This window comes from Trematomus bernacchii, unplaced genomic scaffold (genome assembly GCF_902827165.1).
Source record: "Trematomus bernacchii unplaced genomic scaffold, fTreBer1.1, whole genome shotgun sequence".
NCBI classification, from domain to species: Eukaryota; Metazoa; Chordata; class Actinopteri; order Perciformes; family Nototheniidae; genus Trematomus; species Trematomus bernacchii.
Window position 1 is genome coordinate 54,764 of NW_022987658.1, and position 18,763 is coordinate 73,526.

The window sequence follows — 18,763 nt, forward strand, 5'->3', positions numbered from 1 at the left end:
TTCAGTACATTACAGTTGGCTTTCCTCCGACGCTGATAGCATGTATAGCTAACGAGGCTAGCTATACATGCTAGCGGGAAACATTGTATTCATGCCAGTTACAATGAATGACCGAACGTAGCAGACTACCCGTGTAAGATTGCAATTATAAACACGTTATTGCTAGCCTAATATGAACCACTAGCTTTTGTTCATAGTAGTTTTATTACACTCCATTATAGTTGCCGTTCCTCCGAGCTACCGTTCATATCGTGTTAGCTACCAAGGTAAACAAGAAAGCTAGGTTAGCATATTAGCTGGCAAGCTTACTGTGTTGATTAGATAGATGGATTAGATAGATCCACACTCCTACCACAACTACTACTAACGAATCTAAAACAACTAAGTTTCTCTAATATTTTGTGATTTGCATTTGATTTCGTCCAGCCAGATCCTGGCGGACAATACATGACTGGACGACCACACTGAGGCATCGTCCTAAAAAGCCCCGGCTGCTATAGGCAAGATGCCGACAACGGGGAGGAATGGATGATATACCGTGTATATATGTATATTTATTAGGGCTGTCAAGTTAACGCGTTAATAACGCGTTAACGCAAAAAAAAATTAACGCCACTAATTATTTTAACGCGATTAACGCATGTGTATTTTTTGTCCTCGGCCGCCCCGTAGTTTCAGAGCGCATCGAGTGTAAAATACCATCGACAAGCTGATGCTGACAGCCCCGCTCCTGCTGCCCGCTTGTGGCAGACCACACTTCCACGCTCACCGGCAGGCCCGGACTGGCCATCGGGAGGACCGGGAGGGAGTGTGTATGTGTGGCGCGACTCGCGCGAGCGAGGCACACCTACGTGTTGTTGTTAGCATCTGGTGCTAGCTAGCTGCGCTAACGGATATAAGGAGCTGTTTCAATGACATTTCGCCGACAACTGCGCCGAGCACTTGACTTTATGCAGGTAGCCAGACAGTGGGACATTGTACGAAAAGTCAGCGCAACATTATTGCAGCGTCCAGGCAGCTCCCATTCGAGCATATATGCCTTGAGCTGCACATAGCTCAACGATCCATCACAGTGTCTCCACACACACACACACACACACACACACACACACACACACACACACACACACACACACACACACACACACACACACACACACACACACACACAGTATTATTGTATGAGAGAGGTTCCAGGTTGAATTGAGGCGAATATTTGTAATGTTCAGGTTGTTGTGTTTAATATTCATGAGAATATTTGTCATTGTTCAAATGATAATAAACAAACATATAAAGCATATTTGTCCACTCATATGTTGATAAGAGTATTAAAAACTTGAAAGATATCCCTCTAAGGTACATTTAGAACAGATAAAAAATGTGCGATTAATTTGCGATTAATCGCGATTAACTATGGACTATCATGCGATTAATCGCGATTAAATATTTTAATCGACTGACAGCCCTAATATTTATGTTCATTTTGTACATTTCTAAAAATAAAGTTTGATGGAAATACTTAGTAGGCCTATCCTTTCTTCCCTGAATGATTTGCTCCTATAACATATCATTCATATATAGCAAACCATGATTTGATTTCTCATCAAACAGTAGTAGTTTATTACAGGTAAAAATAACGTACTCTTCTATAACAACAGTTGTAGGTACAGTTTGGTTAGTTAGCGTATAAAATATACGGCTGTACCGAGGCCATTATAAGACTGATGTTCCGAGAGCGAGCCGAAAAAAGCACTGTTAGACATGGGCGGAGCCTCTCTGGTGGTTGACTAATCAGAACAGAGTGGCCGAGCTGACCAATCGGAGCACACTAGGCTCACAGGGAGGGGGGGGCAAGAGCTCCAACGAGTCGTTTAGTGGAGAGAGTGAATACTGCTGAATACACATGCTTGACAGAGATGCTGTATGCGAAACCAATGTGAGTTTGGAAAATTGCACAATATAAATCTATTTTAGTATACCTCAACAATGTAATTATGATCAGTGGAAATGGCCATGACATGGGCCCTTTAACTTCAGATCCAGACGACAAAGGACTCAAATCCTTCAACCGGTTAAAATATAGAGTTAAAAAGCAGCAAGATTTAAAATGTTATAATAAAAACGTGGCTCTAAACTCTAAAAATAATTCATTTATAACAGCTACTCATGCTCAAAGGGGATACGGCACCGTCACAGGAGACCAGAGTAGTTAAGAAATCAATCCTTAAAGAATAAACGAAACAGGATATTGTTTTAATATTATAGTTTTTTAATTACATCAAATATGAAAAACACATCCAGGGTTTTCTGATCTCACAACTGGAAGAAAACACTCACAACTGTTGATGCTTAATTCACGGTTGTGTTGGCAGCGAGTCATTCAGGGTGCCAAACATAAGGCATGTTCTGATTACACAGACATCTTTGTATTTATTGAGCCTCTTGTATTGAGTGGTAAACAATGTGCACTCATCAATAAATCATTTATTTATTTACTTATTAAATGTACTGGATGAAGTGTAGGACGTATTTCTTTCTCTGATTGTTCTCACTGAAACTGAGGATGATCATTGAAGCTAGTTTTGAAACAAATGCATTAAATAAACTGGAGATGATGTTTTATAGTTGCAGGTGGAGGCTTGCTGCTGTTCTCCGCTGGAGGAGGAGGAATGTTTTCAGGGGGAAAAGCATCATGGGATGGATTTCAATCTGGACCAGCATTAATGTACATGTTGAAACACTCTACCGTTATTATAAGGTGTGCATTTGCAGAGATTCTGCACCATTTAATACACGTTTCCTCCGCCTCTGATAAACTTTATCCCGGACAAATGTAATCATCAAACAAAAACATTACAAAAGAATCTCAATCAGTGTGGACAAGGTTCTGTTGAAATGTCCGGCGTGTTAATTACTAACGCTAAAATCATCTCTGAAGATCGGGTCGTCCTTGTAGAGCCAGGGGTCATGTTATAAGTGTGTGTGTGTGTGTCACTGCTCGCTCTGCTGTGTGTCTGTGATGGTGGAGACGGCTCCTTGTCCTTTGCTGACGTCACTGATGCAGGCCCACTGCCCGTCCATCGACTCCTTCCACAGCGTCACCTGCAGCACAGAAACACACACACATTAATATATGAAGAGACGTGTGTGTGTGTGTGTGTGTGTGTGTGTGTGTGTGTGTGTTCATCTACAGCAGTCAGATATTTGGGTAATTCAGTGTTCCTATCGATCAGAGAGCTATGTGTTACTCTATTATTATTACCTGGGAACGGGGGGTTAGTATTGTCTATATTTGTGTCATGTTTTTGGTTTGTGCAGCATTTTGTGTATGAAAAGTGCTGTATAAATAAAGTTGTATCTGCTTTGATGAGCTGAAATGTAAATAGTAAATGTACTTAATGAAATGTGTCTATACATGAATGTGTTTGTATGCTAGTAAATGCAAAAGTGGATATGAATGAGAACATAGTGTTGACAGTTATACTTGTCAGATTTAAATATCATATATATATTGTAATTTATTGTTGTTTTTCACGGGGAAACAAACATGGCACAGTTCCAGTTGCTTTCACCTGGATAAAAGGAAGTGTATATATATATATATATATATATATATATATATATATATATATATATATATATATATATATATATATATATATATATATATATATATATATATATATATATATAACTGTGTATATTGTACCTTGTTGTCTCCTCCTGAAACAGCCAGGATGTTTCCGGTTATGGACCAGCTGACGTGCCAAACCACATCGTTGAACTTGTGGAGGAGTTTAGCCGTCCAGGTGTTTCCAGCCGGGTCGTCACACGTCCAGATGAACACGCGTCCGTCCTGAAGAAGGGCAGAGGGAACAAATATCTTAACAAAATGTATTCCCACTGAACTCTGTGTGAAGCAGTCAGAGTTTTTATTATTATTCAGCTGCTAATAAAACGTTTTCTTCTCTGACCAGCGTTGGAAGAAGTACCCGGATCCTCAACTTGAGCAAAATTATAAATAATATTGTCTTAAAATAGTTAAATACTGAAATAAAAATGTACTTTATTTATCAAAAGCTTTCATAATGCAGAATGGCTCCTTCTTCACCGTTATTTTATTATATTATTGTATTTTTGATCAGAAACGAATGCTTATAAACATTTAAATGATGTAGTTCGTCAATGTCAAACATATTTAGGATTTCTTGCCTACTACTGGGTAGATAAGTAGTTTAGAACTGCAATATATCAAACTGTATGACCATATTATTATTATCTTTTTATGTATATAACTTGATGTCAGAAAACAGTATAAGAGTAAAAGGTACATTATTTGAGGAACTGTCGAAATGGCGAACGCAGATAAAGTTGAGCTGGAAAATCCTCCAGCATCATTGAAGTCTCCGGTTTGGGAACATTTCGGTTTTGCAGTTACGTACAAGGATGACGGAGAGAGACAGGTGGACCGAACCAAAGCTGTTTGTCGGCATTGTTCAACTGAAATTGGTTACGCGGCTGGCAATACATCAAACTTGCATACTCATTTGAAAAGGCATCACCTGAACGTGAATATCACCGGTACCAAAAGAAAAAAGACTGAAGTGCAAACCCAACTCCCACTAGCATTTAAGCCTCCAACACTCGCAACAAGTTCAGACCGAGCCAAAGCTATTACAAACGCCATATCCTTATGTTGCCATGTTAGCAAAGCGCTACCTGGCTGTATCTGCTACCTCTGTCCCTAGCGAGAGGGTGTTCTCCACAGCAGGAGACATTGTTAGTGCCAGCAGATCTGCCCTTTCGGCAAGCAATGTGGACAAGTTCATCTTTCTTAAAAAAAACATGAAAATACAATGACAAGCAAGTCCTAATGTCAAGCTGGCTGCTTATAGGTACTACAGTACAGTTCAAGTACAGATTATTTCAGTTCATCGAAATGCTGCACCTTAATGTTTATTTTATTATATTTTGTATTTATTTGAGTGAATACATTATTCACAGTTTAATAATAATAAAAAAATATATATATATATTTTATGTTTTGTGATCATTTTTCTGCTGTACCAAAAACGTACCGAACCGTGACCTAAAAACCGAGGTTCGTACCGAACCGAAATGTTTGTGAACCGTTACACCCCTACATCCTACCTCCATAACAGTGAACAGTTTGTTACCATCAATGGCTCAAATTCACCCCCGTCCCCAGTCCATCACGGTGTACCCCAGGGCTCTGTGCTTGGCCCCCTCCTGTTCACCATTTACATGCTCCCCCTCGGCCAGATCATCCGCCATCATGGACTCAATTTCCACTGTTACGCTGATGATACCCAACTGTATCTCAGCACCACTCCATCCTCCCAGCTCCCCCCTCAGTCTCTCGTCAACTTCCTGCACGACATAAAAACCTGGATGTCGTCTAAGTATCTCAAACTAAACAGCAGGAAAACAGAGCTCATGGTTGTGGCACCCAAGGCGCTGGAGACTTCATCCTCGAGGTTGATGGCTGCTCCATCTCCCCATCTCCTGAAGCCCGCAACCTGGGTGTCATCCTCAACTCCACCCTTTCCTTCCACTCCCACGTCAAGTCTGTCACCAAATCTGCCTTTTTCCATCTAAAGAACATTGCCAGACTCCGACCGTCACTCTCGGAGTCGGTTGCAGAAACCCTAGTCCATGCTTTGGTCACCTCCGGCTTGGACTACTGCAATGGTGTCCTGTTTGGTGTCCCCAACAAAACCCTGGACAGGCTCCAGTATGTCCAAAACTGTGCTGCTAGGGTACTCACACATACAAAGCCGTGGCAGCACATCACTCCCACCCTCATCCACCTCCCCTGGCTGCCGGTCAAGTCCCGCAGAGCATACAAAGTCCTCCTCCTCACCTACAAGTCCCTCCATGCCCCCCAGTACTTATCGGACATCCTTCGCCCACATGCCCCACCCCGGAACCTGCGGTCCTCAGACTCTGGCCTGCTTACCACCCCCCCGCACCAAACTGCGAACCTTCGGAGACAGAGTCTTCAGTGTGGCAGCCCCCACCCTCTGGAACGCTCTCCCTGCGGAGATCCGCAACATCCCCACACTCGACGCCTTCAAAAGGGCCCTCAAGTCCCATCTGTTTACTAAGGCCTTTGGCCCCTAATCTATTTGTTGTTTTGTCTGTTTGTCTGACTGCCTTTTGTTTTTGTTATGTTTGTTTCTACTCCTGTTCTTCTTTGTAAAGCGACCTTGGGTCTCATGAAAGGCGCTATATAAATCCAAGCTATTATTATTATTATTATTATAACTGTGCAGTATATGCCTGGCTGCTACATCTTCAGAACTGTTACAGATGTGTATTTTGTCACTTATTGTAAGTCGCTTTGGATAAAAGCGTCAGCTAAATGTAATGTAATGTAATAATGTCAATTGTGTAATTTTCTTACTTTTTTTGAATCTTTCAAATTATTGAATGCATGCTTTTTTAAGCTGTCTTTGGCTCTTTTCTGCTGTAACAATGTACATTTCCCCTGTGTTGGACGAATAAAGGTATTCCGATTCTGATGGTCAACTTCTATATCTTCACTCATTTAGTTCTGTTTTATCTGCTATTTTCAGATGCTTATATTGTATAATTGTTTACTTTCCACTCTGTTTTATTTCTAATTACGTGCAGTACTTGTTTTACATGCTGCTGGGATAAATAAAGTGTTTCTTATGTCATTTTATCTGTAATAACTGACCTGGGAGCAGCTGGCGATGGTGCTGGTGGGCAGCCCGATGGACGGAGCCCAGCCGACGTCTCTCACCCAATCACTGTGAGCCTCCAGCTTCTGGTCCTCCTTCCACTGACCGTCCTCCTCTCTGCAGACACAGGAAACCACCAGGGACACGTTAAGGTACAAACTACTGAGCCTCTACTTGAAAAATACTCAGGATTGATATTTAAAGGTCCCCTATTATACTGTTTTTCTTCAATATATCACAGGTCTCAGATCTATACAGAACATGTCTCTAAAGTGTTTGGCTCCAAACACCAAACAGATCATTGCAGCATTACCCATAATCCCCTCTGTTTCAGCCCTGTTTCCAAAGTGCTGATTCTCTGTCTGTTACTTTAGATGAAAATAAGGAGCCCCTTCCCACGCCCCCCTGAGAGAGATTTGGTTACAAAGAACTCAATGGTGCTCTAGGAGGAGATTCAGGTGATAAGGGGGGGGGGGGGGGGGGGGGGGGGGGGTTACCTTGGTTGCTGATTGGCTAATGGTTACACAAGCCAAAACATCGTTATGACATCATAAAGTGGCCAAAATCTGATCAGCTCATTTTCAGACAGGTTTTTATAGAAATGGATCAAAAAGAGAGAGAATCTTTGTTCCTGAAACTTTCAGAGTCTCTTTCCACAGAGGGGACACATGTTGATGAAGAGGAGACATGAAGAAGAGGGGACACATGTTGATGAAGAAGAGACATGAAGAAGAGGGGACACATGTTGATGAAGAAGAGACATGAAGAAGAGGGGACACATGTTGATGAAGAAGAGACATGAAGAAGAGGGGACACATGTTGATGTAGAAGAGACATGAAGAAGAGGGGACACATGTTGATGAAGAAGAGACATGAAGAAGAGGGGACACATGTTGATGTAGAAGAGACATGAAGAAGAGGGGACACATGTTGATGTAGAAGAGACATGAAGAAGAGGGGACCCATGTTGATGTAGAAGAGACATGAAGAAGAGGGGACACATGTTGATGTAGAAGAGACATGAAGAAGAGGGGACCCATGTTGATGTAGAAGAGACATGAAGAAGAGGGGACACATGTTGATGTAGAAGAGACATGAAGAAGAGGGGACACATGTTGATGTAGAGGAGACATGAAGAAGAGGGGACTCATGTTGATGTAGAAGAGACATGAAGAAGAGGGGACACATGTTGATGTAGAAGAGACATGAAGAAGAGGGGACCCATGTTGATGAAGAAGAGACATGAAGAAGAGGGGACACATGTTGATGAAGAAGAGACATGAAGAAGAGGGGACACATGTTGATGTAGAAGAGACATGAAGAAGAGGGGACACATGTTGATGTAGAGGAGACATGAAGAAGAGGGGACTCATGTTGATGTAGAAGAGACATGAAGAAGAGGGGACACATGTTGATGTAGAAGAGACATGAAGAAGAGGGGACCCATGTTGATGAAGAAGAGACATGAAGAAGAGGGGACACATGTTGATGAAGAAGAGACATGAAGAAGAGGGGACACATGTTGATGTAGAAGAGACATGAAGAAGAGGGGACACATGTTGATGTAGAAGAGACATGAAGAAGAGGGGACACATGTTGATGTAGAAGAGACATGAAGAAGAGGGGACACATGTTGATGTAGAAGAGACATGAAGAAGAGGGGACACATGTTGATGTAGAAGAGACGTGAAGAAGAGGGGACACATGTTGATGTAGAAGAGACGTGAAGAAGAGGGGACACATGTTGATGTAGAAGAGACGTGAAGAAGAGGGGACACATGTTGATGTAGAAGAGACGTGAAGAAGAGGGGACACATGTTGATGTAGAAGAGACATGAAGAAGAGGGGACTCATGTTGATGTAGAAGAGACATGAAGAAGAGGGGACACATGTTGATGTAGAAGAGACATGAAGAAGAGGGGACACATGTTGATGTAGAAGAGACATGAAGAAGAGGGGACCCATGTTGATGAAGAAGAGACATGAAGAAGAGGGGACACATGTTGATGAAGAAGAGACATGAAGAAGAGGGGACACATGTTGATGTAGAAGAGACATGAAGAAGAGGGGACACATGTTGATGTAGAAGAGACATGAAGAAGAGGGGACACATGTTGATGTAGAAGAGACATGAAGAAGAGGGGACACATGTTGATGTAGAAGAGACATGAAGAAGAGGGGACACATGTTGATGTAGAAGAGACATGAAGAAGAGGGGACACATGTTGATGTAGAAGAGACATGAAGAAGAGGGGACACATGTTGATGTAGAAGAGACATAAAGAAGAGGGGACACATGTTGATGTAGAAGAGACATGAAGAAGAGGGGACACATGTTGATGTAGAAGAGACATGAAGAAGAGGGGACACATGTTGATGTAGAAGAGACATGAAGAAGAGGGGACACATGTTGATGTAGAAGAGACGTGAAGAAGAGGGGACACATGTTGATGTAGAAGAGACGTGAAGAAGAGGGGACACATGTTGATGTAGAAGAGACGTGAAGAAGAGGGGACACATGTTGATGTAGAAGAGACATGAAGAAGAGGGGACACATGTTGATGTAGAAGAGACATGAAGAAGAGGGGACACATGTTGATGTAGAAGAGACATGAAGAAGAGGGGACACATGTTGATGTAGAAGAGACGTGAAGAAGAGGGGACACATGTTGATGTAGAAGAGACGTGAAGAAGAGGGGACACATGTTGATGTAGAAGAGACGTGAAGAAGAGGGGACACATGTTGATGTAGAAGAGACATGAAGAAGAGGGGACACATGTTGATGTAGAAGAGACATGAAGAAGAGGGGACACATGTTGATGAAGAAGAGACATGAAGAAGAGGGGACACATGTTGATGAAGAAGAGACATGAAGAAGAGGGGACACATGTTGATGAAGAAGAGACATGAAGAAGAGGGGACACATGTTGATGTAGAAGAGACATGAAGAAGAGGGGATACATGTTGATGTAGAAGAGACATGAAGAAGAGGGGACACATGTTGATGTAGAAGAGACATGAAGAAGAGGGGACACATGTTGATGTAGAAGAGACATGAAGAAGAGGGGACACATGTTGATGTAGAAGAGACATGAAGAAGAGGGGACACATGTTGATGTAGAATAGACATGAAGAAGAGGGGACACATGTTGATGTAGAAGAGACATGAAGAAGAGGGGACACATGTTGATGTAGAAGAGACATGAAGAAGAGGGGACACATGTTGATGAAGAAGAGACATGAAGAAGAGGGGACACATGGTGATGTAGAAGAGACATGAAGAAGAGGGGACACATGTTGATGTAGAAGAGACATGAAGAAGAGGGGACACATGTTGATGTAGAAGAGACATGAAGAAGAGGGGACACATGGTGATGTAGAAGAGACATGAAGAAGAGGGGACACATGGTGATGTAGAAGAGACATGAAGAAGAGGGGACACATGTTGATGTAGAAGAGACATGAAGAAGAGGGGACACATGGTGATGTAGAAGAGACATGAAGAAGAGGGGACACATGTTGATGTAGAAGAGACATGAAGAAGAGGGGACACATGTTGATGTAGAAGAGACATGAAGAAGTGGATTTTGCATAATAGGGGACCTTTAAAACCAAAAGGAACTAGGGCCATGTATTTGTTTATTATGTGCATTAGTTGTCCTTAATGCAAAACAAACATTGAAATAAAGAAATACTGTATATATTGAATAAAAAGGACATGAATACATCTTAATTTAAGAACAGGATCAAAGGTCAGTCTTGGACAATTAATTTCTACTTTTATCTTAGTGATATGCACAGTTTTCTGTATAAATGTTTTGACCGTCTATGTTACTTGTAGTTATTGAATTAGCTCTTTTTACTGCACTGTTAATGTACAGTTTTATTATTATTATGCTGCTGTGTTTATTGCATCGTTGTTACTCTGGCACAACAATTTCCTTCTGGATAAATAAAGTCTTACCTTATCTTATACACATATGAAATGAGAATTATTGGAGGGAGCCTGAGTTTAAAGATTTGTATTTTCATTAGCCAACAACTGCTGTAAATGCAAATGACACTTAATGCAACTACATAGAAAGCATTAAATGGCACAAAGTCTGTAAAACCACAATTTGTATACATATTTTTAAATACATCACATTACATTACATGTCACTTGTTAGACGCTTTTATCCAAAGCGACTTACATACCTCAATACTGTGGACAATCCCCACAGGAGCAATTTGGGGTGAAGTGTCTCAGGGACACAACGACATGCTGACTGCAGTGGGGTTTGATCAGAACACCAACGCATAACCCACTGCACCACACGCCTCCTTCTATATATATATATATATATATATATATATATATATATATATATATATATATATATATATATATATATATATATATATAATATATATATAATATATATATAATATATATATATATTTGTATTTTTGTATTCGGGATTGTGGCAAACGGTATTTCGATCTCTCTGTCTGTACACACAAACTGAAGGATTGACAATAAAGTTGACTTTGAACTTACTTCCAGAGTTTGACGAGGTTGTCGCAGCCTCCGGAGACGAAGCGTTTGACGTAGTTTGGTTTCTGTCCCGACGGCTGATCGATCAAACTGCCAGGAACCACAGCCGGAGCCCAGCTCACCGCGTTACAGCCGATCTGAAGCAGAACGATAACACTCCGTTAATAGAGAGAAATAACTGTGAAAATCAGCCTCTAAGAAACAACATGACTGAGAAAGGAAGTGGATGCCAAAGTAGAGTTTTTAAGAAAAGCCTCAAGACCCACCTGTTCCACACCGCATTTTACTGACTGTCCTTTATTTTATATTCTAACCTTTTATGATCTTAACCTTTTTTATATTACCATATTTTATTCAATATGCTCCTTAGATAACTTTTTATTTCATTTGTTTTATTATTTTCACTTTCTAGCATTGTGAAGCACCTTGAGATGACGTGGTTTTTAAAGTGTGCTATATAAATGAAAATGTATTATTATTAGATGTAGAATAATAAAGACAGCATTTAATCCCCCATATTAAAGGTAGGGTAGGTAAGTTTGAGAAACCGGCTCGAGATACACTTTTTGTTATATTCCATGGAATGCTCTTAACATCCCGATAGCAATGAATATCTGAAGTGCTTTGACAAAAAATCCATAATAAAATATCATCTGTGGAAGCCGTGGTACTGTAAAAAGCACGACCAATCATCTGAGCCGGCCCGGCTAAAATAACTGGATGGCCTACCTGCCTGTCAGCCTTCCATCTGTGCACAAACTTATCTGGTGCCCTCATTGGTCATGTGCACGTTCGTGTGTGTTGGAGGAGGGGCTCTGGAAGGAAGTGGCAGATTTTCTCCGGCTGTGTATTTTCAAATTCTAGCGCACTCGAGCTGGTTTCTCCAAAATGACCTACCCCACCTTTAATGGAAATTAAACAGAATAGAGCAGCGGATCCAAGCTTTTTCAACTCAGGAATCCACGTAAGAATCAAAAAAAATTTCGTGGCCCACATTCAACCATAAACAATACGGAGGCTAAATAAAGTTCTGAATTCAGAACATGTGACACGTTGTTAATCCAGTAGAACAAACCGCTGTCAAGAGGCGCGTTCACACCGGAGTACTTTTCCCCGTACTTTTAGCGTTTAGTTCCGTTAGTACCCCTTATGTCGCGTTCACACCAAAAAGAGTACTTCAAGCCGGGAACTTTTACCCCCATTTTTAGTGCCTGCTGAGAGATGGTACTTTCCTGGGGGAAAAAAGTGCCCCAGTTCTGATTGGCTGGGCGAATTGCAAACCACGCCCCGTACAACTCTGAAATGTTTTTGTAGAGCCGCCATTTTATTATCCTCGCATTAGCATTATTAGCATTAGCATTCGCCCAGCGCACAAATGCAGAGAGACTAACTTATGGCAACACAAAATAAAACATGGGAGCGGTGGAGATGAGGAGGTGTCGGCGTTCTGGCGATTTACTCTGAAGGCTTCAGTAGAAGCTGCTGGGAGTCCCAGCAGCTTCTACTGAAGCCTTCCCCAACTCCGGGGACTTCCAGCCGGGGACTCCGGGTGGCAGTATACGCCGTGAATTGGTTTGCGGCCTGCCAGTAAACCCAAAGCAGAAGAAGAAGAAGTGACGTCAGCGGCTCATTTGCGTAATCTTCCCTCAGGGAATTTATTCCGGTGTGAACGCGATCTGTTCTAAATGCCCTGGGGTCATAAGTGCCGGGGCACTGAGTGCAGCAAAGTACTTGGTGTGAACGCGGCTAATGACTGTAGATTCAAGATTCAAAGGTTGTATTGTATTTGCACAAAGCTACAGTGTAGAAATGGAAATGCAATCCTTCTGACCTGAGCTCCACCAACAATGCAACATATATGTGACCCTCTCTATCGAAATCAGTCGCAACGGCTCATTTCAAAATAAACGTGGATTTGCGTAAAAAAATAGTTTTTCAGGGTTCGGGTGTTTTGTTTGATTTTAAATAAACAAATTCTTGGCTTTCAGAATATGAAACTTTTATTTCCAAAATCACACGATAAATACATTTTTGCTTGTAAAGGGAAGATGACAGCTCTCACTCGCACTCTGCTGTTCCACAGCGCCGCACCCCCTCCCTCCGGCTGACATTATGAATGTAAGGCGTATAGTAATCATAGATAACACGGCAGGGTCCGTTACAGTTTGTTTTCATCTGATTTCAAATAAACAAAGTCTTGGCTTTCAGAATATTAAACTTGTTTCGGCAAATTCAGATGAGAAATACAGCTTTGAAGCTCGTAACGGCATAATTACAAGCGGAGAACGGAGTAACTTAACGTCACAGCAGGCATAACAACAGCCGGTGTTTCTCGTGAGTGTTTTCCCCGGGAAACAAACACAATACACACAAACGCAAAAATACACACACACACACACACATATATACACACACACACACACTCGCGAGCTTCCCCCAGACCAGTAATCCAAACGAAAATATCTTCCCTCCGTAGTATTTTGATCATTTGCTAATAATCGATCAGATCGATGGATTCCAGAGAAGAGGAAACTTTGAAGGCCTTTTTCTCAAAATGATGACTCGGTGACAGTCATTATATAATGTGACATATTTTGCTTAATATTTGGAGTACAACAACAATCCTGATATCATTAGAAAGCTAAGAATCTCCTCTTTCCAACAGTGTATTCAACTCAAAATGTGTCTTCGGGTCAATGCGACTGATTTCGAGGGAGCAGGTCACATATAATAAAATACAAAAATAAAAATAAAAAGTAGTGCAAAAAGTCTATATACATGTCAATAGAATATGGGATATGTACAAGAACAGAATATGAAATTAAATAATGTAAATTAAAAACAAATTAAATACGGTTATTGCGGTGATAACTATTTATATAAATTAGTAGATTGCAAGATTAAATGACCGTTGCTAAGGAGGATTAAGAAAGAGAAAGGAAAGAAAAAAACTCATCTTAATAATGAAATGTTTCCACACAAACCCTAATGTTTTGCAGATTATTTGGCGGCCCACAGGTTGGGAACCGCTGGAATTGAGTATTCAGAAGCGTCTCAAACTCACAGTGTGTGCGTTGCTGATCTTCTTGACGTCCCACTGCTGATCTCCGGTGAAAGTGAGGATAGAAATGGCTCCGTCCGAGCTGCCACAGGCCAGAATCAGACCGAAGTCATAGGGACCCCAACACACAGAGTTCACTGCAGAGACACAGAAGTACATGTATAAAAACATGACAAAGCCTCAAGACATCGTAGCTAACAATGCTATTTACACCCAGCTGTCTGAAGGTAACAATGCTATTTACACCCAGCTGTCTGTAGCTAACAATGCTATTTACACCCAGCTGTCTGAAGGTAACAATGCTATTTACACCCAGCTGTCTGAAGGCAACAATGCTATTTACACCCAGCTGTCTGAAGGTAACAATGCTATTTACACCCAGCTGTCTGAAGGTAACAATTAGGGCTGTGCAATTAATCGTATTTTAATCTCGAACTACGTTTTTGGCTTGCAACGATTAGGAAAACAAAGTTATTGAAATAAAACGAGCTACCCGGCTACCACCACAACTATATTTCAGATCTGTGTGAAACACTGCCGTGGGGAAGTTGAAAAAGATGTGGCTTCAGCTGAATACTTTGCCAAAATATTTGTTGATCTTCTTTATTGGTATTTATTATTTTTATATTATTTATTTAGATGTAGATGTATAATTTATTTATTTATTGGTTTTTCAGTTGAATTATACTTAAAGTTCAGGGTAATCAACTGTTAAAAAGATAGCACACTGTTCAAATTATTATTTTTATGTTTTTTAAAGATCAATAAATGGATGTTTTCAAAGTCAATGAATAATCGTATTTAATAATTGTGATATCAATATTGACAAAAATAATCGTGATGGGTGTCCGTAGCTAACAATGCTATTTACACCCGGGAGAAGTCACAAATAAAGAAATAAAAGTAAACAACTTGTACACAACACAATACGATCCCAGCAGAGCTACTGACCTGATGACTCGTGTCCGCAGTACTCGTGCATCTTGTCCCAGCTGCCGTTCTCCTCCTTCCAGATGATGACTTTACGGTCGTAGGAACAGGAAGCCAGGATGTTTCCGAACATGGGGTGAGCCCAGGCCACCTGCCACACCGGACCCTCGTGGCTGCACAGACACAGAGACGACACATTTAGTTTAAAATACTCAAAATATGCAATACAAGAATGCCAAGTGTGGGGGAAACTTCTGTAGCAATGGAGAGTCAGGACTCAAAGAGACACAAGGAGAGCTGGAGCTTTGATGGCAAACACTGACGGTTTATTTGGAGTTTCGGCCGGAGAATTCCCAAGATATGTCACGGGCCACGGTCTGACCACACGGTAGAGATGCCACAATCAATTCTGAAGACCCCTCCTGTAGCTCCAGGTTTGAACTAGTTCAGAGTGTAATAATCAACATTCTTCAATAGATAGACTAAGCAGCTGAGGACACTGAATCACATTTGTTGTCGCTTATGGCTCGGGGTCATCTACACCCCGAGAAGGATGTGTTCCAGGTGTCCCACAACAATGACTATCTCTGACCGAGAGTTGCCCGGTCACAAACTGGTAACAACAACAACTTGCTAGGGCAGCCCCTCCTTAAGGGAGATAGCGGCTGCAGTTGGGCATCTGCGTCAGAGGGCGAAGGGTAAACATGTATACAGAATTATCCCCTGACACCAAGAATGAAAGGGGGAGCTGAACTGTGATATCAGTGTTAAAGCCCGGGTAAAAAAGTAGTTTCCAAAATGAATCATGTAACAAAATTGGTGATTATTACAGGAGACAAACTCCCGAGCTAATTCAATAACTACAAGAAACATAGACGGTCAACAAATGTATATAAAAAACTGTGCATATCACTAAGATAAAAAGTAGAAATGAATCTTCCGAGACTGACCTTAGATCCTGTTTTTAGATTAAGATATATTCATGTATTTTTATTTAATATAAACAGTATTTATTTATTTAAATGTTTGTTTTGCATAGGACAGTGAATGCACATAATAAAACAAATACATGGCTCAAGTTCCTTCTGGTTTTAAATCTCCATCCAGAGTGTTTTTGAAGTAAAGGCTCACGAGTTTGTTTCTTATTACAGGAGACAAACTCCCGAAGAGAATAATAATGTACTACTTGTTATCGAGTGGCTGCAGTTATTGTGCAGTGTAAGGTTATGCAGTTTGTGTCTCTATGTGAAGGGAGGTGGTGGTAACGTGGAGTCTCACCCTCTGAGGTCAGCCACCAGGATCTGTCCTCCGTTTCTGACGTCGAACATCTTCACGGTGCGGTCCGAGGAGCAGGTGGCGAGGCGAGTCCCGTAGTAATCCATCTGGGCATCGTGCTGAAAGCAGAGAGAAAAAAAGACATCAACACCTGGAAAGAAATAATCAACCTTTTCTCTGAGATATCAAATATGAAGTGTAATTGGTTCTTTACCGTTATATAGGTCTACTTACTGTTCTGCAACCTGTCTACATCTCTGTGTATTACTACGTTGTTAACATTCAGAGCACAAAAATATGTTTAGTATATGTTTTATACAGTTTTCTATATGTTTTGAATGACTGCACTATTTACCCTTTAAACAATTCTATTTTTGTACTTGGTGGATTTTCTATTTAGCTATTAGTCGTTTGTCAGAAAATGATGTTGGTCTTTTAAGTCATTTTTTCATGCAAAGACAGGTCACGTTTCTAGCTTCATAAATGTGATTATTTGTCTCTTTCCTTTTTAATAATGTTATTGATTGTGATTAGTAATAACGGTGGTTTTTGGACTGTTAATTGGACAGACAAAAACAAACATTTTCACTTTTAGGCTCTGGGACACCGAGAGAGTGTTTCTCACTATTAACACTATTTTTAAATCAAATAATCAATCATTAATAGAGAACATAAAATACAGACCGATAGATAATGAAATGAATAATCATAGATAGTTAAACGTGAGCTCCTCCTCCACCAACTGCAACACATATACCCTACTTTCACAATAAAGCATGGGTAATAATTATCTAATGAAATAAACAGTACAACAGTCACAGGGGATATGTATGTACTAAAACTTTAAGTAGGGTACCTAAATACTTTTACTTAAGTTAGTTTTTCAATGCAATGTTTTACTTGGAGTAAAGGAGTGTAATAAATAGAGTATTCTTACAGTGTGGTAGTACATTTGTACTTTTTTAAGACGGGTTTTCCACAAAACATCTCTTTGTATTTCTACTGGTTTAAGAGTCATTAAAGTCCAAAAATGTTTTCATTATTTTTACAATACATGAAAACAAGTGTTTGAGCCAGGGTTTTCTGGAGGGAGTCAAATGGACCAATTAGTACCTTTCACTGCTAACAATGTATATTAGGCACATTATATTAGACATTTAGGTTTTGTTCACACACATATAAAGGGCCTTTAGGAAAGTATATGCCTGCAAACCACCATGCTACACTTAATACTTAAGTACTTACTTTAGTAGCTAGTACTGAAGTAAAGGATGTTAATACTTCCTCCACCTCTGTGTGTTAATATTAGCTTGTGATGATAGCTGTAGTACTTCTTCTAACACATGTGACATGAAAAGAAGCACGTATGTATTGCTATTTAAAGTAATTGATAAGATAGTAGATGCTAACATTAGCTCCACTAATCAGAGGATTGGGGTTAAATGAAAAAATAATGAAAACTTACGATCATATCCTCATGAGAGGTGTCCACCGTGTTGATAACGGAAACCTGAAATACACATTCAAGCAATAAATCTCACAGATATAACGATACACACTTTAGTTTAAGGATTAGCTGTCATTAGCCTAGCAAGCTAACAAGCTAACACGTCATCAACCAACGGTCACCGTTAAAACCACACAATGTAAACAAACAGCTTCTCCTGCAGCTTCAGTATGAAGTTACTTTACTCACCATGACTGCAGCTAAAGCAGGAAACTATCCAGGATATTATTGTATTTTATTCTAAATGAATAAACCCGGTTCTTCCGACGTGGCAACAAGAAGCCGCTTTCCACAGAGCAGGGTCACACACTGTTTCTACCGGCGGAAACACACACTCCGCCGAAGAAAGGTTCCGCATAACAGCATAACAGAGGTTAACGATATTATATGTATACAAATAAACATTACATCTGTCATTTATTCTTTCACTGTTTGTACTCTAAAATCTTTTGGTCTGATTTTGGGTGTTTTCTAAAATATTTGTTCTATATATATACATTTGTGATACACATAATCTATACTTTTTTTTTTTTAAACCCTGATGATGTCAATGTTTTGTGTGTATATAATATTCAATATACATATATGGTTTTTTAAATAAAGAATAAGAATAAAATAGTAAAAGAAAGACAAAGTATACAAATAAAAATTGAAATAAAGCATTACAAATGTTAAATAAATACCAACTTACCAATGCTTTTTACAAAATAACAAAACATTTACA

General features: G+C 40.3%; 1 protein-coding gene across 1 annotated transcript; it reads right to left on the reverse strand.

The window, feature by feature from the left end:
• Positions 1 to 2,248: 2,248 nt before the first annotated feature.
• On the reverse strand, positions 2,249 to 18,375 carry sec13 (SEC13 homolog, nuclear pore and COPII coat complex component). The gene is made up of 9 exons (XM_034135398.1): positions 18,229 to 18,375; positions 17,998 to 18,042; positions 16,536 to 16,651; positions 15,279 to 15,430; positions 14,331 to 14,464; positions 11,270 to 11,403; positions 6,725 to 6,845; positions 3,710 to 3,856; positions 2,249 to 3,102 (listed from the first exon to the last, which is right to left on the reverse strand). Exons 1-9 carry the CDS (start codon positions 18,229 to 18,231, stop codon positions 2,992 to 2,994), a joined length of 963 nt encoding a protein of 320 aa, XP_033991289.1. The 5' UTR covers positions 18,232 to 18,375; the 3' UTR covers positions 2,249 to 2,991.
• Between the last annotated feature and the right edge of the window lie 388 nt (positions 18,376 to 18,763).

Excerpts from the sequence above, each read along its gene's own strand:
- sec13 (XM_034135398.1), bottom strand. Across the intron at positions 15,431-16,535 it reads CTGGTGGCTGACCTCAGAGG|CCACGAGGGTCCGGTGTGGC; the intron begins GTGAGACTCCAC and ends GTGTCTGTGCAG. Across the intron at positions 3,103-3,709 it reads TTTCAGGAGGAGACAACAAG|GTGACGCTGTGGAAGGAGTC; the intron begins GTACAATATACA and ends TCTGTGCTGCAG.